Source organism: Wasmannia auropunctata, unplaced genomic scaffold, assembly GCF_000956235.1.
Source record: "Wasmannia auropunctata unplaced genomic scaffold, wasmannia.A_1.0 LD335998.1, whole genome shotgun sequence".
Classification (NCBI taxonomy): Eukaryota; Metazoa; Arthropoda; class Insecta; order Hymenoptera; family Formicidae; genus Wasmannia; species Wasmannia auropunctata.
This window is the reverse complement of record NW_012026892.1, coordinates 34,004-57,982: the sequence shown is the minus strand read 5'-3', so window position 1 is coordinate 57,982 and position 23,979 is coordinate 34,004. Positions and strand designations below refer to the sequence as shown.

Genomic DNA, 23,979 nt, shown 5'->3' with positions numbered 1-23,979 from the left:
TAGCATTAAGTCACGCAATGATTTTCTAAGCAGTGCTATTCGAGTATTCGTGACATTCCCCGACGGAACTATTATATTAAGTCAATTTTGCTATAAGCACGTCTTGAAGGTATTCCCGACGTTTGATTCGTTAAACGGCAAGGAATTCGATGAGTACTATTGTTAGTTTCTGATTAAATGAACGCTGCGATGGAATTTCGCTGATACGCCGCATTGTCCTGACGTGCCAATTACTGGCTACGTAGCAACGACGTACTTACTGACGGCGAAATATAGCCGGGCAAACGCGAAATGGAGAATTCTCTATAGAACTTTAACATTCAATAAACTTGCGGATAATAGCGCGCCGATACCGGTATTGTGCCCCCGGAGTCAGCTTGACCACTATTAGTGTCGTTTCGCGAATTTGTGCATCGCCCTGGCTTTACTGTGTTCAAATTCATGTGTTTAGCCCGAAAATGGAAAGATCGTGCCGGGGACCACCTTTGGGTGCATTACCGTATCGCGACGGGAAAGCAGTAGAATATATTATTTCACTACACCTTTTCTTTGATTGCGGGATAAATTTATCGGGCAAACTTTGAGAAATCTCAGTGAACATTTTTATTATTTTGAAAAGTGAAAAACTTAACAAATTTTCGTTGAATTGAAAATACACGATTTTTCTTGATTTTGCCTTAAACGTCAACATGACACATGATTTAAATCAAGCATTTAAATTAACATTAACGTTAAAAGTGGAAACGATTTCTCTTGTTGGACTTTCGAGGGTTGTTAGACTTTCGAGAAGTTTGCAGAATCAATTCTAACTTGGAGCGTAAGCAAACGCTCCGATGTCCCTATCGACATTTATCGGCAGCGTTCCCTCTACAGTAAATAAAAGCAAAAATATTTACTTTGTTCGAACGCGATTCAACGCGTCGGCGACTTGAAATAACTGATGCGCGCGTTTGCCAGAAGCTTCTCTATGCGCCGGGACGTATATCAATAATACTCGATTCTATTCACGACGCCCCGACGTTGTCGACGACTTTAAGAACTTCGCCGAGCCTGGTTGATTTCAAAAGACACACGGGCATACGTGCGCGACGACGATGTACCGTTCGAGTATGTGCATCGGAAAGATCGTCGAGTGGGCGAGCATTTATTTTCTCGGCGCCGACGAAGCGCGCGTCGCGCGCGTTACCTTTGGAACGCTTCTCCCCCTATGTAAATTACCGTCGATACGCGAGCGTTTCTTTTTGTTTTATATTTTCCATCCCCCCACCTTCCATCCCTCCCCTTCGACCTCCATCCCGCTGTTATCGGAAACCATTGAATTCATGATCGTTTCGCGGGCGAGGGCGGAAGGGCAGGTGGAGAGGACAAGCGCTCTCGCGAATGAATAAAAGAGGCAATCGCGCCGGGGCGCGATGTAAATTCATTACACGTGTATGTCGCGCGTTCGTCGAGTGCGTTTGTTTGTAAAATCTAATCAAATATTGTCGAGCGCTCATTCGCGCCGTTTTTATAAAAGTTCCGTCGCCGTGACTGGCCGGGACGTGGCGATGTGGCAGTCCGTAACGCTTCTCCTATAATCAATATTCGTTTGTTTGCATATAATCGATTGTAAGGTTTAACGGGACGATTTTCCGAAAATAGCATTCCTTTATTCGTTACGAAGGCAAAAGTCGCGGACAACGAAATGACATTGCTCTTCAGTCTGCTGTCGCAAGTAGAATGTAATTATACTCGTATGATATAGGGAAATATAGGAATTCCATAAACTAGTTTTTAACTATAGGTTTTTTTTATAATAGTATCATAAATAGTATCGTATATCAAAAAATAAATATATGAATTTCGATACGTCAAATTTATTGATCTAAAATTTAAACGTCCTAAATGTCCTTCTGGGATTTTAATAGGATGATATTGTTGCACGGTTTCTGTAATTTTTGTCACGTCCAAGTTAATTTTGCAAGGTTGAATTGGAAATTTCAAAAATAGCGAAAGTAGTTCTACACGAACTCCAATTACGACGTCATTCGTCTATCGGGGTCGCTTTGACGCCGCTATAGCAGTTACGCAAACGCAACCACCGGCAGTCGTGGGTTAATATGTTAGCGTGTCGCATGTTTATAGGAACGACAAACTACACGAGCTCGTGCTCGGGCCGAGCGAGAGAGAAATTGCCACAATTCCATGCGAAGGCGGAATCCTAAGCGCATAGTAGGCTCGGTAATTCTCTCTCCGCCGACGCGGTGCGGCGCGGCGCGGCGCGGCGGAAGGTAACGCGGCCCCTCCGTACGTGGTGGTGTACTATACGCCAGATGCCGGCAGAACGTATTGGGTACTGCACCCGGTAATACGTATCGGACTACATTTCACGGTTGATCGAAGCCCAGGCCGGGCAGCGCTATAGACTATTTCCCAAAGGATTCCCAGAGCGATATAATGGGTTTGCCAAGGTATAACGTAGCTAGTTACCTAACTCTATCGTATTACCGGGACCGACCGAGAGAGAGCCCGCGACTCCGCTCCCCGCGCGACCGGAGCTCGACCGACCGTGGCTTCGGCCGGGGTCCTCTCTCACGGGGTAAATTCGTCAACCGAACGGTGTGCTCTCTCGGATGGCCGTCTCGGACGGTGAGAAACGCAGGGATCGATGTTGTGCACGCGGTTCGATTTGAAAATTGCGCTTCCCCGCCACGTACGCGCCCCGACGATCGTGCCACTCCACGCGGGCGATTTCTTCCTTCGGCTTTTCCTTCGCGATACCATCCCCTGGGTGCGCACCTTTTCGCTCCCACCAGGTGGAACCCTCTTACCTACCTACCTATCTACCCTCTACTCGGTCGTTTCTATCTTGCAGGATCTGTGAAAAGGTTCCTTCAAGTCGGGCAAAATTGGAAAGTGGAGCTACGAATCTCGTTTAGATCGTTTCGAGTGATTCAGCTAGCAAGGGTATGTGCGCGCGCGCGCGCGCGTGTTCTCTGCACACGATTTATCGACTTTCCTCGTTCCCTGTTCTCCTGAGAATTCATCAAGTCTGATTTGATCCCGGAGAATCGCGTCGTGTACGCGAAATAATAAAATGTACCTTTGCTGTGGAAGGAAGAGCGGTTATTAATTATCGTGCTTGGCAGTCATATTTCCTTTTTCTTTTTGGTTCTCTCTCTCTCTCTCTCTCTTTCTCTCTCTCTCTATTTTTTTTTTGAGGGTGCTTCTCCGGCGTGTACCTTTGGCGTAGCGTATGGAGACTACAGATGACAGGGGCGGCATTGTGAGAGCACACGAGGTCGCATATCGAGAGTCTTTTGTTGGTGCTACATAAAGAGAGTAGAAAGGAGTGAGGAAGGCTATTGTCTCGGCAGTAGCGCCAAGAGAACGGAAGTACTTCCGCGCGTGCCCGTATTTCAGGCATTTTTTAATACCACGAATGACTTGAACGCGCTGAGCGCTATTAACTTTTTCATCCCGAGTTATTTCTAGATGTTTTCAAAAGATGTTGGAACATTTTTTGCATTTTTTTTTCTCTTTGTTAATTCCATGCGGTATTGTGCTAACTCGGGCTTGCTTGATTTTTCGAGAATTATTCTTTTAAATAAATAGAATTGAATTTTTTTCTTTTTTAGCTGAAATGAAAATAACATCATGCGACAAACTTTTTCGAGTCAATTTAGCTAACTGTCTTAATTCTGTGCTTTAGAGCGTATATTAATTCTGATGGTAATCTCATTTCTTGCGAAAACTTTATAAAGTTTTAAATCAATTTTTTTGTTCTACATTTGTACGTGTTTATAAATATTTTATTGTGACCAATAATAATTTCAATTCTACTGTCGTTCTGGGTTTAGCTTATTTCAGATTTAGTAGAAAAAATCTAGATATAACAAGTCTAAATCGGAGAAAAAGTATAAGTTACTGTGATTTCGTAACAATTTTCCCAATTAAACCATTACGTTGAATGAGATTTGCACTTGTTTATTTCCAGCGGTTGCGATCATCGTTTCAATGACCTCCGTGACGTCTTTTTGCCGAGATGGCTATTTGGTCGGTGGCGTTTTAAAAGCGGCCATTACCGTGCTATATGACGCGATGGTCGTGGAGGGATTGTTAGCGATGCATCGCGCTCATAATCTGTCGCTTAGGTAGATATCCGGTCTACCGAATGTCCTGGCAGTCGTTATAGTTTAATGCGTCGGGCGCCACCGTAATGCGAATTCATTGCTGGCGAAAGCAGCGTCGGATGGGCAGCCGTTCGTGTAAACATCGTGTACATCAGCGAACCAAGCGAGCCAGTCAGTCAGCCAACGGGAAATCCTGCACCCGCGTGTCCGCACATGTATATACATATATACGTTCACCGTCTTCTCTCGTCGGTGGTCCTCTGTCCTCCGAGAGGCCCCGGTCCGTTCGCCCCCTAAGGACATACGCCCTTATTCCATCTCGGTTGCCTTTAGTAAAAGCCATAAAGCGCGCCGCCCTCCGGATCGAAACCCGCGACTCGCAATGCTGCTGCTGCTCGCGCCGAAGCGGTGCGAGAAGCCTCGTCGTGTATTAGGTCGACGTAGGGTCGATTGGTGTAGGGCTTCCGCGCGCGCAATGGAATGGCCGCATTGCGAATTGAAAAGGCGAGTCGATCCGGCGCGGCGGCTCGCGATACCGGCGGCGTTGGCGCAGTGATTACCGAGTGGCGTGAACCGCGTTATCGGTATATAACCGCTCACGTGTATAATACTCGCGCGAAATAGGTGCGGCTTAATCCCGCAGGCACACATCGAGCTTCATTGGAGCCACACATAGATCCCGATCAAATTCGCGCCGTCCTCTAAATTTCTCAAACCGTTGTCGAGTAGAAAGTAATCGATTAAAAAAATATCGAAATATCAAACCTTAAGATATTACATGTATATCAAATAAAGATTATATGAATTATAATTTATTATAGATAGTTTGCTCGGAGGAGAAGGGCGAGGGAGGAGATATCTCCCTGGAATCTCTCGTATGGATGGACAGTTGTCATAATTTCATTAGATTTCTGTTTTGTACGTTTGTTTTTTATAATTTCGTTGTGCCATCTATTTGTATCAGTTATTTGGACAACTCACTATACTGCTCTGATTAGCACGATCGTTAATGAGGCTTCTGTTTCACTGTTGAAAAACGTGGATGTTTCTTGGCTGGATATGTCGAACATTTGCAATAACATCGTCTGAGAATGTTCACATCGGTTATACAATCAATGAAACGATATCTACCTGCCGCGGAATAATATCTCTCTCTCTCTCTCTCTCTCTCTCTCTCTCTCTCTCGATCGCTGGGATAATATCAATATCCGAATAGAACGGGATATTCAATTTCGCGAAACACCAGATTAAACTCAGATTTATCAGGATAAAGTTACCAACGAATTATCATTACAGCAGCGGATGATGTTAAAGATAGAATTTGTCCGCGGGATTTAATCATGAGAGCTTCTCTAGGAGATATCTATTTGGCGATTGTATAATGGAAAATGCAATTGCCTATTACTTTGCAAATGTCTTATCCTTTTCTTTTACAGCTTATAAAAAAATAGGGGCAATCAATTTCTTCGGAATTGCACATCCAAGAATTGATTTTTTTTTCGTACGCGCGTCTTCTGCGTTCTGGCACACGAGATATAATCCATTCTATTGCATGCATCGCGTATGAAAGTCTATCTTGCACTAACTAGAAATAGGGCTTGGTGAAACACAGCTGATATAGATTTAATAGCCTAAGCTTCATACGGGCTGCATTAGTAGTGCGATTACTGCGTAAGGGGAGATTTGTGGTTTATGTATAACTCCTCCATATTATGTGTAACTCCGGCGATTAGTATTCGTGAATGTATTAAATTGTTAGCGAATGTTTACCGTGTACATTATCGAGAGCCAACGGCTATGTGCCATTGTAATAGCAACGTTAGTGCCAACGTTTTCCACATTCACTCTAAAATCCTCCAGTGTGTTCTGTGAAAGACTATGTACTTCTTGTAAACTATTCTGCATTACATTTACAATACAATTACATTCTTTTAAATTTTTCCAATTGAAAGTTGTTGTATTAAGATACTTTTCTTTCCATCTTCTCTTATCTCTCATCGAAACGAATTCCTTACATACATTTTTTAAACATTTTCTTCGTAAGTCTCTTCTATTGTGTTATTCATCACAAAATATTATTCTCGTAATATAGAAAAATTCACGCGCACGGAAAGAACAATTTTGTTGAAAGGTCTAAAAATTTTGCTAAATACAGATCTGAAAATAATTTTTTGTTGAATCATCAAAATAATTTGTTGGAATGTTAAAACTGATAAGCGTTGCTATAAAACGTTTTGATATTCTAGCAATCATTTTGACTTTCGCACAAAATTATTTTGATTATTGAACAAGAATTATTTTCAGATCTGGATTCAGCAAAATTGTTTTTTCCGTGCGTATATAAATCAGGAAGTAAACTGATTGGATTAACTTACAATCGGTCACGCGTCAGCGGTGATTTTAAATCTTGAAAAATATGAATGCGTTCAAAAGTCACGAATTTTTCGTAGCCTCCTGGCGTCGCGAGATACGCTCCGTTTAACGTTAAACTCCGTAAACGGCGGATATCGTTAATTCTGTCACGGTATTCGCCGGTTGTGAACGATATTTCTCTCTTCATGCATTTTAATTTGGTGACCTTCCATCATACGCGCGTGCGCGCGTTTTAATTCATTCCTTTTGTTCCGCGACCGGATCTATCATCGTTTTCTCTGTCTCTCCTTCTCTCTGTTGCCCATATTCGGACTGTGCGGCGGTAGTTGTGCATTGTTGCATGTACTAAGCCTTTGACGGATTTGCTAAGTGAAGTGCACTAGGCGAGCAATTTGCCAGAATACACGCGTGCAACATTGTGATAAATGCATCGTCAGATAAATATTTATTTGTATCAGAACGTTTTAGCGGAATCCAGTACTTTGCAGTTGGGAATTATAGCCCCAGGGAATTAGTCGGTTCTTTAACACGGAGGCACGTCTCGAGGAATGCTGTAATACTCTTGGATGCATTATTTCAATTTTCCTAATTTCTTTCTTAACTTTCGCGCATCTTTTTCTTTTTCTTCTATTCCTGCATTGTACAGGAACGTTAATATTCTTTTAGTACACTGAATGCTATGACAATCATTTAACTCGACATTCGTCAAACTAAGTAACGTGTAGAATAGTTCAGTACTTTGCAGTTGAGAATTAATCCCGGTTCTTTAACGGAGGCATGTTCTCAAGAAGTGTTGCACTCTTGGATGCATTATTTCAGTTTGCTAATTTCTTTCTCATTTTCTGTATAGTCCTGGCTCTTTAACACAGAGGCGCATTTTCAAGGAGTACCGTAATTTTTGGATGCATTATTTCAGTGTGCTAATTTCTTTCTCATCTACTGTGCACCCTTTTCAATTACTTTTCTTTTCTTTTTTGCGTCGTACAGAAACGTTGTACATTACTTTGATACGTTGAATTGCATGCTTGAATGATGCCATGGCAATCATCTAATTCGAAATTCGTCAAACGATATGATATCCTACCAATTCTCGCATTTCACATTTTACATACATTAATATACATTTGCATAATTTATTTTTACACAAAGTGCATAGTAACGCGTGAAAATAAAAGGTTGTTATACATACACGAATTGTCGATATCCATTACTTAATGTATTTATGCACCGCGCGTGCACACAGAATTACATTACGCGCGCGGAAAGCAGATTTCCCACGCGCTCGTAAAAGTCGGCAAAACGCCCGAGCGTTTCTGCGCGCATTATCGCGGCCCGGCCGTTGCTGCTCCACCGCGGCAATATTTGCGAGCAACCTCGCCTCTCTCTCGGCCGGTGATATAATGTAAAATGAACCAAGATTTACATCGCGCTCGGCCATCGTTTTCGTACCGGGGCTCGATTGTCCGGCACTACGTATCAGATATGCGGGAGCGCTCGAATTTGCTCTGTGTCGCCGGCTTCGTGCTATTTAATTTTCGCGTGGTGCAATTATCTGCCGGATACTCCGCGTACCGTCGCTCGTAAAATATTTGCTGTTGCGCGCCGATTTCACGCGAGAGATCGTCGCTCGTGGCAAGTGACGAGGTCGAATTGCTGAGACGCTAAATTTCTCTCACGCGCAGGACGAAGCTAAATATTTTTTCTAGAATATGTTAATATGGTATTAAAATAAAAAAAAGAAATTCTAAAAAAAAGAAACGGAATTCGCGAAACTACAAGAGATAAATAGGAATATCAAATTTCAAAATTTTAATTCATCGTGTCTGCAGCTTCTATCGAAAATAAAAAAAAAGGTCTTATCTAAAATGTGATTGTTTGCAACAAAATTAGTATGACTATTGATTTAAAGTCAAAAGTTCATAATTAATTTATATGTTGCTATATTAGTATGGTCACATTAATAGTTCCCAGCTAGATGTTGTCAGTGCTGCGTACATTGTGAGATCTAATTGTAAGTGCGAATTCATGTTTCTATTATTAGATGGCATAATTCCACAACACTGGTGACTGCGACTAGAATAATTTCGCGAATTGTGGAACACCAAATTTATTAATGCACCGGGTTGCATTAGCGACATTTATCAATGATAGCTCCAATATTTTCCGATATTCCCAGCTTACAATTAGATGGGAATTCGTGTGTCTCTGTTGTTAAATAATTTTATAAACAATGACAATAATGGAGCACCAGAGTTCACAATATATTTGCACTTAATCGAAGCGTCAGAATTCACCGTTATATACACTCACGACATTCAGCAAAAATATTTTCTACGTTTTCGAATATTTTTCATGAAAAAATATAGATTATACGCAGTTGGAGACTGGGATCTCCGTAGATAATGATAACATTGACCGGAATAATCCCGGTGAACCGTGATGCACTTGAGCGTCACTGCGTAATCGCGCTGTAACGCTCTCTTGCACCAGCAGGCGTTGATTCTCACCGCGCCACGCCGCGCCGGGCGGCTCGGTCGGCCCGGCCGGCCGGACGGATGACAAAATGCAAAATGGACGAAGATTTGCATCCGAACTGGCATTGCTTTACGCGCTGCCGGGTGCATCCGTCGGGGCGTGGGTGTATCCACGCGGGGTGTAGGCGACGCGCGAGGACGCGGCGCGGCGGGTCCTCTCGTTCGATTATGCGAACGTCCGTATCGTCACGGATGATGTGCGGCGCGGCATAATTTCACGGCTCGCACGTGATGCTCCAAGTTGTGAGCACAGAGGTCGATAGCTTTGTCGACAGGGAATGGGACGACACGTCGTTGTGTTGTGCCAGGCCTTCTCTCGAACTATGACCGGTAATTTTGAGCGACGTAACAGCACTGTACTCGAATTGTATTGAAAATGTCGGAAGACTAACTGTTTATAGAAAAACAATGGCGAAAGTTTGTGCAACTCGTTTTTTATCTCGTGCAGCTTACATTTTTCTAAATCAATCAATTCTACAGCTGTTTAATAATAATTGTATCTGCTATAAATGTGTTCTTGTTTTGAGTTTTGTCAAATTAAAAGAACGATTAAGTTTAGAAATTGTAAGTTATAGTTGTATTAGATGAAACCATAGCAGCGCGCTAAAGAATCCGTTATGGAATATCAGCCATTGAATCAGTTATAGATATATCAGGTCGAGGAAAATAAAAACGTTTATGTAAACGTTTCTTTAAGGCAAACCTTTATAGTATTATTCTATCCACGGTATAACGCGAGACATCTCCCGGGGTAACTTCCGGTAACTTCGGGCATTACGTGATATCCGTCCGTTGTTTTATCGAAAGTTTGTCGCGTCAGCGATCCGTGAGGCAAGTTACAATCGGTTCGAAAGAGGGAAACATATCCCATTGCGTCTTTCTTTCTGAAAGTCAAACAACAGCCGGCAGTCGCGGTGCTGCCGAGAGCGAAACTTTTCGACGATAAATCGATATTCGTTCTTTGAAATGCGGCGGGCAGTATTCATCCGCGATGTTTCCCGTGTTTCCCTATTAGACGCTTCGACCTCTTCTCCTCGCGAAAAGTTTCTCTCCTAGAAACTGGCGGAATTTGCGAGCGGCGGCAGCGGCGCCCGGAGAAGGATGACTCTCGTCTGTTTTTCTTTCTCCTTACTCCAACTTCCCGCTGTTTGCTCCCTGTAGAGAGGACGGTTCGTTTCCGGGGACTATTTACTTTTAATAATAGCACGAGAAATCGAATACCGATTTTGAATACTCAGCGTGCTCTTCCTTCATCGCCAAGATAAGATCGTCTATGCGCGAAATTGAATTTCCAATTCAATTCTTTCTACGGCGCGCGATAACACGCGACATATTTTTTATATAGGGTGTTGCTCGCTTGTACTTCATACACTTCTTTGAATTTTTTTCCTTTTTAGATTGTTTTCTTATTTTCTTTTTTTTTTTAACCTTGTTTGAAAACTAAATTTTTCTAAAAACACTGAGATACCAATAATTTTTAAGTTTGCTTTTACATGATATTGTAAGAATTAATAAATTGATTTGACGGTCAAAGAGACGAGATGATCTTGCAATGTGTTCAGTGAGTTCATGTTTATTGTAAGAAATCTCATGTATTCACGATGCAGTTTTAAAACGTTCGCCGCATCGAGCGATCTTTTCGCTATTTAATACGAACTTTATCTACGGTGCCACATGCGACAGAATCTGCAAACTGTTCGTCCATTTTCCGGTGTTTGGCGACGTCCGAAAAAGTATCATGGACAACCACCTCTCTTATGTCATCTCTTGCATTCTTCTCCTTCCGAACGATCGTTTCGCCATCAGTGGGATTTTCTTGAGAATAGGCGGATTGATGCAAATGTATCGTGCGGTTGAATTTTTCAATATCGCACGCATAAGTTTTTGAAGATAGGATTCCGTCCCGGGATTTTCTGTTCGACGTTTGAAAATCGTATTTCTATAATCTTTTTAAAATTGCACGTATTACATTGAACGAATTTATTTTGTAGGAAGAGTTAGCAACATTATTTATTGCAAAATAGGGATAAAAAGATAATTAAGATTGTCAGACGAAGCGACATAATGATTTTGAAATGTAATTTTTTAATAACTCTTAAAAGAAAATTCGGCTTTCTTTTGCAAAGTTACATTAAAAGAATTATATAATGCAAATATTCTCTTTTTCACTGAAAAAATTATGTTATATATGTAAATGTCTTGCCATTTAAGTGCTTAACTTTACTAGTTTTGCACGATTCTTTGTGCGTTTTTTATTATCTGTCGTGCAGATCGCGGCATCGTTGCGAGAAATGTGTTCTATGGACACAATACTATTTATATATTTTTAATTTTTAATGATCTATCTAAACCTCGCAACACAAACGTAATTGTAAACAGAAACTCGAGCCCGATGCAATCTCTCTATGGACAGCATCGTTCTCGCGTGTGGCGTATAACGCTTTCATTAGACGGATTATTATCTGCACCGGATATATTGCGAAACACGTTGAATAGCCTTTGTCACGTAGTTTTCGTTGTGAAGGTTTTCATCGATTTAAAACGTTTCAGCGAGCTCGTGACAGCAGTCCGAATTGAGCGACTGCGGGTGAAGAAAATATAATTGATTTGATCACAAATTACTTATAATTCGAATGAGAATTTCAGTGTGACCAAAGCGTTTTCGTATTTTTCATGCGTTTACGCGCTAGTGCCGTGTGACGCGAAATTTATGAAATGCTAGCATGAATAAACAACGATCCCCCGCTCGTTAATATGAAGTCAGCAGTGTTTTTTTATCTTGTTTTTGTAAAGCGCGGAGAAATATGTAAAACGCGGCGAAACGAAGCTCGCGTAATGTTTTAATCCGATCATCGTCCGCTTTAGCATAGCGATGCGATTATTAAATTTACGTACCACACGCGCACACCTCTCGTACAAAGTTTCGAAGTTGAAAGAGAGAGAGAGAGAGAGAGAGAGAGAGAGAACATAGATTTTTTTTTCAAATTCGAGAGAATCGTGTGCGCTCTCAGGACTAATTGCGAAGTTTAAAAAAGTCAATGATATTCAGAATTCGTCAGCACATCCTCTTTCACAAATTTCACTATCCTGATCGCGGCTTGTCGGAATATTATACCTAATATGAGAGTTTGAGCACCGCGAGAGAAATCTGGAGATTCAGCGATTCTAAAATTAAACTAATTGTAACGAGGGAATATTCCATTTAGGGAGATGAAAAAGTTAAAGTGCAGACCCCGTCCAGTTTTTTGGGCATTCCCGTTATTTTCATTTATATCGTTCCCTGCAGGCGGGCATTCGACATGTCGATACGATCGATCGGACCTTGACACATCATCCGGCGACTTGTTACTCGGACTTGTTACTCGGACCTATAATTTGACAGCGAATACGATGGACAGGGGATCGGTGGAACGAGTAGAAGTGGCAGACGATGGTGCGATTAATCCGACGAGTTTAATGAGTGTGAGACGCGTCGTCATTGAGATACGCGCACCGAAACCCGATTTCGCTTATATGATCGCTTTGGCATTCGGCGCTAATTAAGACGCTAATGAAGACCCTCGGAGCGAACGATCGGTCTCACGAAATCCGAGGCACGCACTTCCTTCTTTCACCCTCTTCCTGCGCGAGAGTACCACTCTTGTCTTCCACCCTTCGTCGCTCACTCTCGAGTGGACCCGAGAAAGATGGATGACCGTAGAATGAGAATCAAGCCTACACGCGATGAGAAACACGTACATGTATATACAGGGTGCTCTTGAAAGAGAGAAACTTAGTTCCTTGAAAAATGATCGAATTTTGATCCTTTTCACGGAATTTCTTTTTCCTTAGTGGAAATTTCATTGAGATCTTTGTTTGCGTTTTTTAATATTGAAAATTAGGAATTTAATCGATTATTAAAAATTAAAATAAATACAGAAATTAAATTTTCTAATTAACTTGAACCAAGTTTGATGTAATAAAATAATTAATACTTTTGATTACAATAAAATATCGAAAATGATAATTTAATGAAATAATAATATTTATTAAAAAAAAATTGAATCCACATTTCGAGGATAGATTTTACGAATTTGAACTTTCTTGGAACACCCTGAAGATACCATTCGACATCGCGTGCCGGCACTCAGCTCGTTAAATAAATCATACAATACACAAATAAAGAGCTTTGTTTTAAGACAAGGGTATCTTTGAGAGAACGCCTTGGTATCCTTAACGCGAAGTTGATTACCTCAGCGATAAGGATGGAAGACGTCGGAAGAAATCTTGAAATAAGGATCTGCTTATGACCGTGCACGAGGAATCCGTTCTATTAAAGAAGAAAATTTATTTCAGGGCATTCTTCTCTAACTTAGTTGGTAACTTAGATATAATCGATCTCTGGAAATAAATTACCGAGAGCACAGAATTTATTTAACACGAAAATACTGTCTGTCCTTTTATCGTGTCTTTTCATCACAATTTGTGATGAAATGCATTGCTTAATTTTAATCAAAATATATAAAACATAATCGAGTATAATTTTTGCTTTTTTTCGTTTGCTATTAATTCTCTGCTATTAATATTTGTTAATATTTATTATGATGGTTTGTTTAAATATTTGAATTATGCACATTGCAGTAATCTTTCTTTCATATATCTTGCATTCCTTTCCATTCTCGTTTAACCTGAAACTGAGTAAATGCGCAACCGTGCATTCACATTTTCACATCTGTTCGTTCTTTTTTTTTTACGTCTCTTAATGGGCGATTCGCTGGCCACCGATACTGTTAAATTTCGATTATCGACAAAGGGAACGATGGGAGGTGAAGCTAACATTGGGTTCGTGTATGTATCGCATGGATGCGACAGAGCGAACGAGGGCCAGCAATCAATTCTCTTTTGCCGAATTAGTCCGACAATAAAACTCTCCTGGTTTCTCTCCTCGCTGCCCTTTCCCCCCCTTTCCCTTCTTCGTGCCTTCCCCGCATCGTGTTGCAGATACACGTAACAAGGTAGCGAAGGGCGTGGGCTGAACGAGGGGGGGTGGGTGCCGAGCATTGAAAATTCTCTGTGATTCGGCGGAATTGATTAGTCCACCGTGCCGCTCTCGCGTATTTATGCAGGCCGCCTAGTCGTTACCGCTCGTGATTTCAGTTTGCATACGAGCCGGACTAATGCACGTACAAACGCGGGCGTGAGCCCGCCAGATTATTCGCTCGTGACGATTAACAATACCGGGCGGCCGGGCTCACCCTACGGGACAAGCCCCGAAGTAGTCCTCGTTGCCTGGCATTCATCGGGCCCTCCCCCCCTCCCATCCTCTCTCCTCCCCTCCTCTCCCCGATCCCAGATTGATGGAATGTCATTGATGGAATGTCGTACGATGCGACCCGGATATCGATCGCGTGTGCGAAATGCGTAAAATGTCTCTGGAGCGAGTCAGATTGACGTCAGTTCTAATTTAAGCTGGAGTATTACGAGAGCTCTTCGTTGTCCAGCAATTTATATCTTGGAGTTGTTTTATTGTATTTCAATTGTTTAATCTGACGTGAAATCCTTTTTCACCTTTTTCTCGCGCCAGGACAGAGTAAATAAATTCGCTTCCAATTCCTATAAAATTCTCAATGTTCAGCTATTTAGATTTTGCAGTGTTTCTAAATTCTGCATGTATTTCTATTTAAAATTACATGAAAACTTTATGATTGATGTATTATACATAATACGAAAATTATTTCTCGATTACATCATGAGTTATTAAATGTGCCATATTATTATGCTGATTATTTTGCCATATTGTTCTACGATAAACAATCGTAATTAAGAAATTATTTGGTAGAAACAAAATTAATATTTTTGGACGTGTTTCTGTTAGCTGAATGGTATGGAATCGCTGTTAGGAAATGGTTTTCAGTATTTGCTGTGTTCCGTTTTAATAAGCACGCCACGTTCCGGAGCATAAAGCGCAGAACTCCATATTTTATAGAGACCTATTAAGCTTTCTTCAAAGAAATAAATAATTGTTTTCGCTAACAGCTGGTACACGAATATAATAAACGATAACGTAGCTGCGAATGGCGTACTTTAAATCAGAGATATTATTATTTTTGGCTATTTTACCGATCCCGTTGCGTGACGCCGATATTATTATTATGACTGTCATGTACAAAAGGCGGAAACAAGGCTGTCGGATTATTCGCTAGCAGAAATCGACATTCCCAGGTGATCGAATTCCCATCGGCGTGCATTGTTTTCGTTCGCGACAGCGCGTCAGTTGATCGAAAATCAACCGGTGCGCCGGACGCGATTTGCCGTCCGTCGATTTGCTAAATGTTTACGCGCACTTATTATCGCCGTGAGCGAAATCATAAATATTACCGTTAAATCCAGCTGTTTGAAATCGGAATTTTCGCTGTTGGTAAACCGGATGAATTATACTTTCTATCTCGATAAATAGCTGCTATAATCGTTGTTATTATCACTCGAATCGATGCGCGAGGCGACCGCGCTAAAGCGGTAACAGACGAACAATTAACAATCCCGAATGTTACAATCTCCCTGTGCGTTTTATCTCGCGAGTGTTCCATTGTTGACGTTTTAATTCTATGTTAATTGGCCGTGTAATCAGCCCCAATTGAGGATTTGCAAGAATATTATTTACGAATAATAATGGCTCTATTAAATCAACGAAACTCTGAATAATTTCTGAAAATTTGATTAATAATTAGCAATTATATGGAAGCAAAATGTTTACAATTACAAATAATAGTTACAAATATTACATACATTGAAAATGACATTTTACTTTATTGATTTACGTTAGAAGCGGTAATACTTTTACTTTACGATTTCTTTATGCAGATTAAGTTATAAACATGTAAATTTAAAAGAATACGTAAAATTAAATCAATTATGTTATACTTTTATAACTAATTTACTTATTATTAAAAATTTTCTCTCTTTCTCTAATAATATTCATTATCAAACTTTTGCATATCTTTTAAAAATGACTTTTGTTTCTTGAGTGATTGATAATATATATGGAACTAGAGTCTCGCGTCAAAGTCTCTTCCATTGTTGTTTGATAAACGATAGCCTCTTTGAAATTTCGAGCTTTCAAACGGAGCTCTCGAGAACACTTCTTATGAATTTTGCACAGTCAGCATGTAGAGTCCGCGAAATCGAGACTGAATGGAAACGCGGGGGAGGCGATATTCGCTGGTAGTATAGTTCCTAAGTTTCGCACGTTTAAGTACTCGCAAATTTCGGGTTTTCCAATTGTCTTCGAGCTTACGGGTGCGATAGCGCAGAATGTTGGGGCAGGACGGCGCAGGTGGAATATTTGAAATTCGATAGGCGAGCAGTGTCATAAGAAGGATCTTTACTGTCTGTTTCCAATAAAAGTGAACTTAGTTTTCGCGGCATAGCCAGGTTTTCATATAATCTTCTACCAATCGTTGGCAGTAAGCCGACATCTTGACTGGTTCGCTCCAATTGATTTCTCGTATTTTATACTCTCTTTTACATATATTGTTTCTTCACTGTGATTCTTCCAAAATATACGAGTTGAGAATAATTAAAAAACATTAATTCATCAAAAACATTAATTAAATTGACAATTATCAATTCAAATTTCTACTTTAATTCACTGATACGTTAATGATTTATTTCCATCGTGCACAAGTCATGTGAAATAATGTGGCAAAAGTTTGGCGAAGGAATTATTAAGAGAGTTTATTATTAGAATTTCGATTTCAATGTTATCTGGATCTCGTAGATTCTCTTAGGAATAATCTATTAAAGATCGGGCCTCATTTTCCGCACACCTTCAACATCCGCTGTCAATTAGTCGGACATATCTGAAGGATACGCTCATCCCGGCACGTTCGCATGTCAAGTTTCCGTTGTAGACAGTTGAGTATGAGAACCAATGGTCACGTACACGTGATAGCGAAGGATAAATTTCGAATGAGTTGCAGAAATTATAAAGAACAGAACAGTGCTAAATTATTCCATATGGACTTTGATGGTTTTCAGCAATACATAATTAATCAAATATTATTTTGATTATGTATTCTTTTATATTCTCAATAATTTAAATTCTTATTAGCAGCACTATATGAATAAGTTATAGATTATTAATATTTGTAGTTTTGTATAAATTAAAGCATAGAATTTTTTATATTGTTGAGATTCAGTAGCATATATAATTTACTTTTTAAAATTTTGTGATTCAATAAATTTTTATGTGTGATAGCTTCCATGTATGTTAAAATTCGCATTCTAATACGTGCTACATGTAAATATATTAAATAAACCCATTTTGAAACTAGAAAATATTTTACAAATAAAAATGTACGTTATGTATTTAATGCTTAATTAGTAAGAATATATTATACATAATATGATAACTTATATGTAAGAATGTACTAATAAACATTAATAATTTTACAAATATTAATCAATATAAATAAATGTCATAGTATCTATTTTTAAAAAGTTTTATATCTATTTTTTTCAGATACTCGAGCTAGTAAAATGTGTTATAACGAAATGACAGTAGATAATTCAATCAACGATGATGGGAAATTTTTGGTCATCACCGATACAAAGGACACACCGGTAAGTAAAATTTTATAATAGCGGATAGTAAAATTTTTAAGCGTGTATTTTTACCCATGCAATTTTGGGAGAATATTTTAAAAGCATTAAAATTCAATGCGCTTTTTTCCTGTGGCAACTTTTGGGTTTTTGATGTATGGTTGTCTTTATTAAACTTTCAGTTAATCGAATCTTGAATGTGTTTTTATCGCACCGGAGATCAACGTAAAACTATCGACTATCGAACAGAACCGCTTTGTTTTCTATGTTTTAAAAAACGCGTCAATTCAAACGGATTTCTATTACGTGGAAATTTCAGAGAATAGCGCTTATCATCGATTAAATATAATCATCCTCTTTTTTTCCTCATCATTATTTTGAACGTTATTCGCCGCACAATTAATGACATTTCTCGATAATTATCGAGACAATTTATTATCCGCTTTTATCGTGCTTTTCTGCAAAATCGATTACTGTTGATTTTAAGCACTTATTGAAACGCATTTTGAGCTGTTATCACTCGCAAATTGATGGCTGTCGAAATTCCCATGATTTTTACATAACCATCAATAATTATCCTCATGCTCGGATATTTAATTCGAATCTCTTTATGTTGTACCGATCACACTGTACAACGTACGTCTCTTCCGCGCAGTCAAGCTCCGCACATTGATCGTATATATCATTGGAATTCAAATTAGTTTAATAAAACTCATTGTTGCGACCTGAGGAAGAAATCCTCCGCGATCGCGCAGAAAACTATTTTTCTTGCCGCGGCAGACAGCTTTAATATGGTGCGCACGTGTCGTCCATAGTATTCATACGTTTTATTCCTTCCCGCGGGCGGACGTTATTGTGTGTTTTTCATAAAAATCTGTAGCGCACAAAAGATACCGCCGTAGAGGGTGTCCAAGGATACATAATAAAAATACGTTGGTCGGACGTAGCAGGAGCGAAGAATGAGGGAGTAGACGGCTTCGTCCGCATGAAACTAACGTGCATATGATCAAATTCCCGATGAAAAGGATTTTCCTCAAATAATTCTTAATCTTTTATTAACGTTTTCGATTTAGTAGCGGCAGTGAAATTCTAATGACGTGATATTATCACTTCAATTATTTCCATCTTCATTATAGTATCCTGGTATACATATCTTTTTCATAAAGTTTCTCTTTAACGTTATATTCTAGTTAACGTTTGTATTTAACTTAATGTTTATATCAAAAAGAATTTATTTTAATTAATTTTATACTAAACTAAATTTATATTAAATTTAGATTTGAATTTTTAATTTATCTTTGTTATTTACATTATATTTTGCATTGTCATCTGAAGTTTCTGAGAATATTTTTACTACATAATTTGTTTGCTTGTTAAACTAATTATATTAATTAATATGCAAAATATAATAAAAGTAATATCTTTAATGTTTGTAGAGAATTTTATAAACAAAACAAAATGAACCTCTTCATACTTAATGCATATGTATAGTGAAATATTAATTCAGATATTTTTATATTTGAATATTTTCAAGAGTTTATTAACTGTATTCTGTTCTTTTTAAATATATAATGTTGCATTATTTTTCAAAAAATGTAGTGCATTTGGATATTATTTTGTACATTAAATATTTCATTTTGTTTTTATTATTTCTATCCTGTATTTTTCTATTTACGCGTATTCTATTTATCGCGGTGGTCATCTCGTCTAATTTATCTGTCGTATTTTCGTTTATAGTTAAACACGGTCGGTTCCATCACGGCAAAGGGTGTCTGATAACGTAACACGTCCGAGAAGTTTCCGTTTCGCGGCTGATAATCAAAGCTATTCGTACTAAATGCGCGTAAGCAAAGTTTAGAGTAGGACGAGCCCGCATTTTCGATAAGTTTCTACCGATAACACGATCCTTCTCAGGCCTCCCTCGCCATCTCCCACCGAAGAAAGTTGCTTCCGGGGCACGAAGTTCGATTAAGAGAAGCGTTTACGAGGATCGCTGTAGGGGCAGTCCGAACTTTATGGACTATACAGAGAGAGTTTTTTATGAAGGGACGCGCTAGCGAAATACATCGCCAGGATTGAGAGTGAATATTCGTGTATTCGTCTATAGTTTATTCCTCGCCTAGCCTGTGTTTCTCCACTTTCTCTCCATTTCTCCCTTTCTTTCGATCTACTTTCTAATCGAGATAGTTAATTTAATTATATAACAAAATCGATATGATGCGGATTTCTATCACATTTTTATCAACAGTATGCTTGTAATTAATTAAGTATAGGATATAACCGTCCTGATATAACCGTTGCATTGATCCATCTTATTCATTGTAAGTATAGGATATTTTAAAAACTGAAAAAATTTAATTTTTATAAATTATTAAATTTACAAAAGTATTAATTGTGTTTAAATTTATAATCATTCTACTTTCCCAAAATAACGTATCAAGAAATATTTCAATCATATTTTAATTCAATTTCTTTCAATTATAAATGATTGAAAATTAAGCGTTGCTTAAGTTATATCTTTTAATTTTTTATTAGAAATACGTCAATCTTGTATCTAGATCGCGTTAGAATAATTATATTAATTTTTTTATGTTCCATTTTTCTTCTTTCTTCATCGAGCTTTTATATATATATATACTTGTAAGTTTACACTTACTGTGATTCGTTCAATCACAGTACAATTTTATTTTTCATATTTTTCCGTCTTACGAATTGAGCTGTCGCTTCGCTTTATCACCAGCTAAACGTGAATAAATGTACATGCCGTTTTCTCCCCGCTCGTGTTTCCGTTCCCATCAATTTTCACCCTCTTATGGTTATCCTTTGACGATTTGGAAATTTATGTCGTCTCCTTGCGTATTTACGCATCGCTCCCCGGTTTTCCGCAAGAAGATACTCGGAGAGCTATTTCCTCGAAACGAGGAGTGACTTGTCCCAAAACGACTCGTCGGGATGCAATAAGATGCTGAAAGAAGCAACGAGTCATGCCTCAAGTATGAAAATTTCTCTCATGTATTCCCTTGGAGTTTCTGTCCTGTCCCAAAACATTTTTCACGACGGAAATCTTATCTTCTGCAAATGTGTGACGAGAACGATCAATATGACATAAATACTTTGCGACACGGAAGCAACGTATCATTAGTAAAATTCGTTTCCGCTTTTATTTCAAACTATTCGGTTATTTTCTTCTATAAGAGTTTGTCTCATTTCTCATTTATATTATCCCCACATAAATATATTGTTTTTTATTTGTGATATATATGTCTTTGTAACACTCGCTGTTACGCATTTCCTCCGTGTAAGTATGATTTGCAGATGTTAAAGAAAAACCCCATCGTATAATTAATATTACGACGCCGTGATGCAAATGTGCTCGTAATGTTGTGCGCGAAACGAACTAGTTGAGAAATCTTATGACATGTATGTTTTGCGTCCAAAATTTCCGCGTCGGCGTCGACGAGTCAATTTAAGAAAATTAAAATGATATGCAAATTAATGTTTAAAATGTTTAAATGATGATAAACGCAAATTAAAACGTGAACAAATTAGAATGAGAAAATAAAAAATGCCCCTACCTGTGTTTGAAGGCAGCAGAAGAGCCGATAAAAACTTTCGCCACTAATATACGATGAAGATTTTTATTTGTGAAAATATTTATTTACAAATAAGGATATTAAAAGAGAAAATGGCTAACGAATTATATATTGAAACTAGATCGTATAATTTTAGACATCTCTACTTTTTTTACTTTTCATTTGCAAACATTATTTTCTTATATTATATTTTTTATTAAAAATATGATATATAAATATTATCACGAAAAATGTGATGTTTGAGATGTACGATTTACAAGATTAAAAGAAAAAGCAAGATTAAAAATATTTACATGATTAAAAATATATCTTTTGATTTCGAAACATAAAAACGCGTTCATCCGATACCTAGGTTTTTCTGCCTTAAAATTTAATTACCGAGATTATGTGTCCCGTTCCGTTCTACTTTTGTATTTAGAGAATCAGAAATCAGACTAATTAGAGGCGAAAGATTTCGAGCGTTCTTCCGGCGTATCCAGTTGTCGTCAGGTGAGAAGCGGGATGCAAACGAAAGAGAGTGCAGAAAGGTCAACAGAAGATTAAGAACAAAGGTGGTTGCCGAGGTGGTGATGACGTTTAATCGTAAATCAATAAAATTAATGAATTAAATAAATAAATTAAAAATGTTTATACACATATTTATATATATATAATATATATATAATATAATATAAAACATAAATAGGGTCCCGCGCGCGCGAGACTGCTGGAGCACAGCGCGCATCCGTCGCTCCTCTACCGTATACCCACTATGTTTTCACTCGCGCACGGGGAGGTCGTCGTCGCCAAGGTTTCTGACGGATGAGATCATTACCGGTCTCTTGATAACATTTTTCCGAAAATTCGCCCGACGCAACCTCCGTCTCATCGACACGATATTATTAGTTATTACCGTTCCGTTTCGCAGGCATCCTCTCGTGAGGATTTTTTTAAATTCGAATGGAAATAAATGGATACACCGTCAATGTATTCCATCGCATATCGTGCATTTCAAGGACGGAAGAACATTTTCGAGATCAGATTTTATTATAAACCTCTCAAAAACCTCTCGACCGACCGTCCCGCGTCTCTGTCCACATTGAGATGAGATTTCATCATCGCTCTCGCGAGTTTCCCCCTTTCCGTTTTATTTTGCTTTCCTCTCCCTCCCTTTCTCTCCCTTTTATCTACCTTATATCTCTGTTTTTAGCTAGCCTAATGCGTTACACTATCGTATTTTACATTAAATCGTTTTTGCCCTGTGGTCTCGCTCCTCCGCGACTCGCTCGCTAACTGGCAAATTTCCATCTCCTCCTTTCGCGCCATTTTTCTATCTACGCAATGCCTAATTTGCGATTCAATAAACTGCGGAAATGCTATTGCAAAGATGTCGCCGCAGTTGGAAGCCGTTGATTCTCACAGTGAAGACTTTACTTTTTTCGATTGAGAAATGTTGTCACAATGATACTATTGTACCTGGTTTATTTTTAATTATTTCATCATCATGCTCAATTAATCATATTTATATGATAATTGAAAATATTTTCGTGATTTGATATGTCAGAAATTTAATTCTCTAGATATTAAATTTCATTAAAATGTCATTAATGGGCGTTAGAATTATAATTCTAATGTGTTATGCTAATAATATTGTGAAAGAATGTGTGCTTGGAAACTCTTTGACATTTTTCCAACCAACAATTATTTTGCACATATTTACTAATATTTTATCTGCGTTTGTTCGTGTCTTCGAAACAGAAAGATGGAAAATTCATGGATTGAGGATCCTCTCTCAACGTTCACTGCATTATTCGAACATTTTGCCGGTCTCCCAACAGCGACGAACATGCAACGCGGCTTAGTTTCCTAGCCCACCCGCGATTTCAATAAAACCGAGCCGTGGAATAATAAAGTCGTTAAAAAAGGTCGAAGAGAAAGATAATCGGCTTGGCGAAATGCAAGTTTGATCCGTAGAAACTACTTACGGAGGCGGCCCTCCGTTTTTCTCGAAAATAATTAATAACTTTTCAACATTCCATTCGTTTTCTCGCATTCTTTGTTGCAAGCTGATTATTAATTCCTAAGAAGAGAGCCTTCACGGATCGAAATTGTAAATTACGACCGTCATCTACGAAGCCAAAAACTTATACTTTTCCCTGAACTTTTTTCTCACGTCTACGTCGCTTCACGGCGCGGTCTTATCAAGTGACGAGGTTCGATACTTCTGGACCACTCAGGTCACACATATATATACGTCGATCGTGGCTTTAAGAGAAAAGAATTTACCGAGAGGAGGAGTGAGGACCCTCTATATCATTCTGATCGCCTATACAGGGGGACAATCCATCGTCGTGGTCGCGCCCCGTCCTTGATCGAGACCCTGGGCTCTTTGGTATTGTTCTCCCGTTCGCGAAGACTACGGAGAGAAGTGTAGCGACACAAACCGCCTTTACGGCGCGCTTCCATGTCGTCGGTTCTGGACGGTGTTTTTTTTTCTCTAGGTCAAGCACCGCCATTCAAATTCACGAATAGTCGCTCTCGAGAGCTCTCCCCCGATGATACCGCGCCGAAAAAGAGCATCGGGGAGAGTCGAGAGACCGACGCGTCTCCTTCCTTTTTTTTCCTTCCCTCTTTCACACGCCGGCACACGCTCATTTGCACATTCATGATCTCTCGCACCCCGTCGCCCATTCTTTCTGTCATTTCCATTCTCTCTTTCTCTCGCCAAAGAACTTTCCGCGGAAACGCGAGTACGTCGCGTAGTGACATTTTCTAGAAAGAAAGTACTGGTAATAACGCTCGAAGAAG

At 39.0% G+C, this 23,979-nt stretch overlaps 1 protein-coding gene across 2 annotated transcripts in view; it reads left to right on the top strand.

Moving 5' to 3' along the window:
* LOC105453526 (mitotic spindle assembly checkpoint protein MAD2A) overlaps nucleotides 1–23,979 on the top strand; it is a 54,601-nt gene that overhangs the window by 16,507 nt on the left and 14,115 nt on the right. Inside the window, exon 4 of one of the 2 annotated variants that reach the window (XR_974882.1) lies at nucleotides 17,520–17,620. Coding sequence is in view for 1 of the 2 variants with exons in the window: in XM_011695564.1 (XP_011693866.1) it covers nucleotides 17,520–17,555 (36 nt within the window). In the remaining variant the exon portion in view is untranslated. Of the gene's footprint in view, nucleotides 1–17,519; nucleotides 17,819–23,979 lie in introns of those variants that run through there. The other variant, XM_011695564.1, reaches the window with a different exon arrangement.